Source organism: Mytilus galloprovincialis, chromosome 7, assembly GCF_965363235.1.
Source record: "Mytilus galloprovincialis chromosome 7, xbMytGall1.hap1.1, whole genome shotgun sequence".
Lineage (NCBI taxonomy): Eukaryota > Metazoa > Mollusca > Bivalvia > Mytilida > Mytilidae > Mytilus > Mytilus galloprovincialis.
In genome coordinates, this window is record NC_134844.1 from 74,668,382 (window position 1) to 74,675,608 (window position 7,227).

The following is a 7,227-nucleotide window of genomic DNA, read 5'->3' on the forward strand; positions in this document are numbered from 1 at the left end:
CCCCTTTCCACTTATCATAAGCGTCATAAGCCTGCTCGTGTTCGAAATCTACAAGGGTGTCTTTTATGTGCACGTGATATAGCTCTCTCTTAACACGGGTCAGTCATTTATCGTACCCTTCCGACGGATTAGCATCGTGTCCTCAAGACCATACTCAAACTTCATAGTTGGAGCACGTGTCATCATAGAGGTTAAAATTAATTTAGTAATGAAATTGATTGAGGAATAACGTGAGAATGCATTTAACCAATCAGAATAACATATTATAATGAAACATATATGTAATTTAATTATCAATTGGTAATGAACAAACTTTTTTAGTATTGCTGCTTGCCATAGTTGACTATGGAAAGAAAATCGCAAAAGGTAAGCGCATTTAGTTTTGTAACCTTTAGAATACATGTATATGTTAACATTATACTTAATCAATACACCATACATGCAATCTTCTCATTTACTTCATAATAACAGATGTGCATGTATTGCTAGACCGTACAGTCTACATGTATACATGCTAATTTCAAGCACAACTCCATATACAGACTTTACAGTGACTTTTTGTTGTGACTACAAATTAGAAAAAAAAAGGTATGCCATTTCTTATTGATTTTTACGTCCTTCGGGAATTTTGACTTATTTTTGTTTTCTTTGACATTTTTTCTAATACGAATTATTTTCATCGCTTGTTCTATGTTTCCTCTTTTTACCATTGACTCTTGCATAAACATACACATTTAACGTGTGTATGCGTTTATACTATTATATTAAAAAATATTACTACTTAAATTGGTTGAAAGTTAACCTTAAATGTTACTTTCAAATTATTTTTTGATGTTACGTTTTTTTTTATGAACAACATTTTTCACTCTCCATCCTTTTTCATTTGATGCATTGTCCAACACATATCTAAAAGTTTCACATTTATCTGTTCTGGATCAATAAATTATTACAAAATATCAAATAAACCTAATGGTGACTGCCCTCGTATCAGCATAATGTATTTCAGACATCTCAGACAGTCCGCGAGCTGTGTAAATACGAAGCCATACTCGGTTGGAATTGTATCGTGAACTTCGATGCCCTTTGTTTGTAAGATGCGACGCACTTTCCACGCAAAAAACATTTGAAACACATTTTGAAGGGTTGATACGTAGTAGTTTAAATTTCTGCACGTTTCAAACATTCCATTCATTACACATGTTACACCTACAGTCCAAACCTGTCCTTCATTCCGAACGAACGTTTTGAAGTACTTACCCATTTAATGTGATGATCAATAACAACAACAACAATTTTCATTTGCCAATCAAGACGTCCCGAGGAGAAGTACAGTTACAATTTAAATAAAAGTGTACAACTAATTGTGGTGATTTTTTTTTCATTGAACTGTTTGAAATTACAGTACAGTCATATGTGTGACTGTCTTCCTGATAATTGATGAAATAGTTGCGCTTGAACTTCAAAAAGTTACAAAGTGCATATGAGTCAGAGCAATACAGTATACAATGAAACTAACATATGTAATATGCACCCTCGGTTAGAGTATCAATATTTTACATTTTACGAACAAAGACTATATACATTGTATGTGCTGTATTAATTCACAAGACATAAGTATTGTATGACATATAGTAACTGACAACATTTCTTTTTATAAGAAGTTGCTATTAAATACATTGTTATTATGAGCGTCCGTTAGATGTTCGCTTTATGCGGTACTGGTCCGTTGGATGTAATTTCGACATCCGATCTCTCTGGTACGTTTCCGGTACGTTACTCGAACTTTGCACATCCTGTTTGTGACCGTTTTTCATTTATTTCGCGTGCGTGTTATTGGTTATTCAACGCACTGCCAACGGATAACCATTTTGCTAACGAAAAACTATTTTTTGCATACATTAGGTGTCCGTTCGTGCTTTTTGGTTAGGTATGAGCACTAAATATACTTAAACGAAAACAAATAAGTAAAGAACTATGCATATGCGACTTTTTTTTCAATTAAATATTTTGGTTAAATATACGCATAAAAACAGAATTTACAGAACGATGAATGCTTCCCTTATCAACCGTTTAGTCGTAAAGCTCTTTTCTATTTTGTTGAATTGACAGATCTTTTAGAATGCATAATACATCTTGTTTTTATTTTTTGTTGCAGCACACATGTTCTTGTCAGCTTTGATAGTTATTGTAACAGCAAGCTTGGTGCTTGTCCAGTGTCATGATTGTAAAGATTATGACCTATCGGCATCTGACCAGTCTTTTCTGATGAAGCATTATCTACGTACCTCTAGAAAAGATGCAGGTTTTTCAACAGGAAAACCGGTTGCTTCAGGTATGAACGTTTAACATGTATAACTTGTGTCAAGAAAATAAATTTAAAACAGGAAAGTGTTACAAAACAAAACAAAACAAGAAATAAATAAAACAACAAGAAAAAACAACACAAACACCAAACTAATCAAAATATCGAAACATAAACGTCAAAATTTAAAAAAAAAAAACGTTTAAGAGCAATGTCATTTATCTTTTATAATCATGCTTTGTTTGATTTAAATATTAAAAGAATACAGCTGAAAAAATGTTTTAATTTAATATGAAACATTCAAACGGGAAAAATTAAGGATCCCAATCACTACCAATTTCTGCAAAACAATTTCTTTTTGAATATTTGTCAACCCGCTCTATCTGTTCTGGGGGGAAATAAAGGTTTATTAGTGCTTTATGAATCTTGTTTTACATGCTTATCCAAATTAAAATAAAGTTCAAACCATTTGATTTACACCACATTAGCATAATGTAACTTAATTCTGAAGCACGTAATTATAAATTTAGGATGAAATTGATAATGCATAGTTCTAATCAACACACCGTTTATTTACGTAGGTGTAACATATGTACGTTGGGGGAAGAAGGGATGTCCAAAAGGAGTAGATATGGTATATACAGGTAGGCTAAAAAAAATTTAAAGAATTTAAAAATACTTTCAAAAGGATATCTTTCCACTTTGTTAAGGTCTTTTAATTTCATTTGGAAAAAAGTATAATCCCAAAAATACTGAACTCCGAGGAAAATTCATAACGGAAAGTCTCTAATCAAATGGCAAAATCAAATGATAAAACACATTGAAACGAATGAATAACAACTGTTATATTCCTGACATGGTACAGGCATTTTCTTATGCAGAAAAATAGTGAATTGAGCCTGGTTTTATAGATAGCTAAACATCTCACTTGTATGACAGTCGCATCAAATTCCATTATATTGACAATGATAGTAATGATTGTCAACGATGCTCATTATGGAAATGTCGGCTACCAAGAATATCAAGTTTATATATTAACTATCTATGCGTTCTGTTATAAGTCCGAGACAATAACATAATGTTAAAAACTTTTAATGTGACAAATTGTGAAGTTTAAGGTTCACTCAACTTGAATCTTAAATGTTTTAGTTGAATTGTTTTAAGATCATTATAAATTAATATGCTATATACTTGCGTTTGCAACCACAACAACGGATTAAATGTATCGAACATTTTCAACATTTCAAGAATTTTCATTAGCAAAGGGCATTTAGAGGTTCGCATACGGTCTCTAACAATTGAGTATATATTTTATAAGATGTAGATTATATATATGTAAGCGTGACCATCCCGATCTCGTTTATTATAAGGAGGGTTTTAGTATGTGGTTTGTAGAATGGATGAGTCATTGGATCACGTCACTTTTTAAAGCTCAATGATATGTCATAAAGTCAAGAAACAAAGAAAAAAAATATATGACAAGATTGAGCGAATCATAAGGAACTAAAACTAATCACATGTCCATGTTTTCTCACATGCAACCACAACAGTCAAAAATGCATGAGAAACATATGTATCTCCCTTTGAAACAATGCTAGCAATGGGTATATTTTCATATGAAAAAAGTATGCTGAGGCATGAATTGTTTTATTTAAAATGTATGATTTGTACAAAATAATCATTATGGTTCACTCGTAATGACAATGTTACATTACAATTAACTGTATTGAATTACATAAGTTATATCGATGTTTTGTAAAATACCATTCATAATATAAATTGAAATTACATTTCTGTATCCTAGGACAAGTTGGTGGAAATCGTCATACTAACAAGGCTGGAGGTGTCAACTATTTATGCTTACCAAATGATCCGGAAAATGGAGAGCCACAGAAAAGTGAAAACGACCAATTATATGGTGCGGAATATGAATTTGGTTCATTATACAAACCAGCAGGAATGAAAACGGATATGCCTAATAAAGAAGTACCATGTGCTGTGTGTTTCCAAAGAAGAAGATCTGTTTATCTGATGATTGCAGGTATAGTTTTTATTTTATTTTAGGTCTTGTTATTTCCTGTCTTTCTGGTTTTGCAGTGTTGTCTTTTTTTTGCATTTAAGGAGGCTTGCGGGTTCCTTCGTTTTTTTTCAGTACAAATTTTATTTATTACACTATTAGTTATTACTTTAAGATTTGGTACACAAATTAATTAAAAAAGTCGATTCGGTTTGGCCCCAGATGAATTATAAAATGTTTATATTATTGAAAAAGCTCCAAATCATCTCCCTTTTGTTAAAAATTGCCATTTTTTGGCATTAAAATTGAAATATCTTTTTTAACTCCTCGGTAATCTTTTTTATTATTATGATTGTTTCTAAATAAGCTGTACATAAAGTAAATATTTGTAAAATGTAAGCGATTTCTGTAATTTAGTTCTTTTTTATTTCGATATTACATGTATTAGTTCAACAGAAAAAAAGGACATTAACAAAAATGTATGCTTCTTTCGGAGGCAGATTGTAAGCTTAAATAAACGGGGACCCCATTTTGTTATTTCATTTTTCTATTAAGTATATGATATAGTTTATTTATTAAAAATATATAAGGAAATCCTATGTTGATTATTTTTTTTATTAATACCCGCGAGCCCCCTCAATAGTCTTAGTTAAATTTAGATAAATAGGTTTTTGTTTATTGTAAAGATTTTCAATGTTCTTAGCAAGAGAGTTCTTCGCCATTATATGATTATAACATAAAACAAGCAATAAAACAAAATACAACACAACAAATTAAAAACAAGTTACCGTACCTGTTGATTAGAGTGTGCAGCACTACACAAAGAAAACAAATTCCAACTTAAGCTGTTTGATAATCATTATACTTTTATTTGATAGCTATTAATTAGAGAACAATAGTCAATAAGTTAACATGTATGCGTTTGATTAACACAGTAGTGTTTGACAAATTAGAAATAGTTATTCCACGAGGACGCGGTGTGTCAGTGTCAGATCACCCCGATGATCGTAGGCCAGAGGGTGATCTGACACTGACACACCAATTCCGAATCGGATAATTATTTTACATCCCAGCTTCTGTAGATTAGACGAAAAAACAATTACAAAATTAAAAATTTAGTTTAAAAAAAAAGATGTGGTATGAATGCCATTGAGACAACTGTCCACAAGACCGAAATGACACAGACATTAATAACTATAGGTCACCGTACGACCTTCAACAATGTGCAGAGCCCATACCGCATAGTCAGCTATAAATGGCCCGATAAGACAATGTAAAACAGTTCAAACGAGAAAACTAACGGCCACACAACCATAAAAATTTATTTTAAATATTATTATATAATATATTCAATTTTTGACTCTTAACTCGATCTTTGAATATGAAACCATTTCCGCTCGCCCTATTGACAAATCAACTCTCACTAAATCGCCACTTTCTAAAAAAAATCGCCCCACTCTTCTTTACCAAATTGCCCCGCATTTGAAAAGGGAAGTCAGTCTGACAACTTGCAATTTTAATGAAAAGGGTTAAAACCCCACTGAAAAAAGGAATGCATACTCGCCATCTTCCTTTAGATATTTTACATGACTGATACTTGGCATCCATTCGTCCTGGTCTAGGGGTATGTGTCGTTGTTTGATATGCTAAGGGTCTCGGATCTAAGAATGGACAATGGATTTTTCTACATAAATTATGAAGGTGTGTCTTTTCTCAATAAATATTTCTAAATTTTATTGTCGATTAGGCATTCCCGCCAAAATGTTACAAAACAATGGAAATCATGCATAACAAAGAAACTCAAGCTTGGGTGATCTGGTAGGGATGATCCAACTCAGATCACCCCTGGTAAAATAAAAGAGCTGGGATGTGATGACAATAACGACCTAATAAGTAATAGTAAACACAATTGTTCTCTTTGCAGGTAGAAAAACATGTTACAAGGGATGGACATCCGAGTACAGTGGTTTCCTAATGACGGATTATAAGACTTACAGCAGTAAAGACTATGCATGTGTTGACAAAGATGCTGAACCTCTCGACAATAAAACTGGAGACGAAAACGGGGCTTTATTCTATGGAATCAGAACTAAATGTGGCAGTTTGAGGTGTCCTCCATACAAAGATGCTACAGATGTACGATGTGTTGTTTGTACAAAATAGTTAATAAAATCACATAAACATATTAAATGTTTTCTTTTTATTTCAAACATTATACTGTTAATATGAGACGATTGGTAAACACCATGACCAACTTTAATGTCAGTACAACTGGATTTTTCAAAGAAAATCAACTTTGCTGTAGTTGATATTTAATGCAAAGGTTTAGAACAATTTCGAATTTTACAAACTAATTATTTACGATCTAAGGGTGTCGATTTAATCAGACCTTTAAAAGACCCCCAAAAGACTGACATCTTACCAGCAGTTTCAGCGACTTAGTTGAGACAAATTGTTATTGTTCGCCATCAATTTGCCGTGCACATGCAGTACCCCTATCTTGAATAGTCGTCATGAATTACGAAAGAGAAAACACATTTGTTTTTGTGATTTTGTGTGTTTTAACTTACCTGGCCACGATCGTCCATGGGGTATCTAGTTTAAAAATGTGTCAGGTGACCCGGTCAACTACCCAAGATGGCCTCCATAGCTTAATATAAAACAAAGGGGTAAAATGTAGATTTTGGCGTTTCTCTCTGAAACCAAAGCATTAAGAGCAAAACTGACATGGAGTAAAATTGTTTATTAGGTCATCATCACTATGCCCTGATATTTTCTGATGAATTGAACAATCCTTTGTTAGGTTGCTGACCCTAAATTAGTAATTTTAAGGAAAAAAAATCAGTTTTTGGTTATTATCTTGAATATTATTATAGACAGATATAAACTGTAAACTGCAATAATCAAA

At 32.3% G+C, this 7,227-nt stretch overlaps 1 protein-coding gene across 1 annotated transcript; it reads left to right on the forward strand.

Annotated features, from left to right (window-relative positions):
- Window positions 1–2,159: 2,159 nt before the first annotated feature.
- LOC143081952 (short-chain collagen C4-like) lies at window positions 2,160–6,503 on the forward strand. The gene is made up of 4 exons (XM_076257581.1): window positions 2,160–2,332; window positions 2,884–2,946; window positions 4,107–4,343; window positions 6,244–6,503. Exons 1-4 carry the CDS (start codon window positions 2,161–2,163, stop codon window positions 6,480–6,482), a joined length of 711 nt encoding a protein of 236 aa, XP_076113696.1. The 5' UTR covers window position 2,160; the 3' UTR covers window positions 6,483–6,503.
- Window positions 6,504–7,227: the final 724 nt, after the last annotated feature.

Coding starts and splice junctions, on each gene's coding strand:
- LOC143081952 (XM_076257581.1), top strand. CDS start 2,161: ATGTTCTTGTCAGCTTTGATAGTTATTGTAACAGCAAGCTTGGTGCTT. Junction 2,947..4,106: donor AGTAGATATGGTATATACAG/GTAGGCTAAAAA, acceptor TCTGTATCCTAG/GACAAGTTGGTGGAAATCGT. Junction 4,344..6,243: donor TGTTTATCTGATGATTGCAG/GTATAGTTTTTA, acceptor TTCTCTTTGCAG/GTAGAAAAACATGTTACAAG.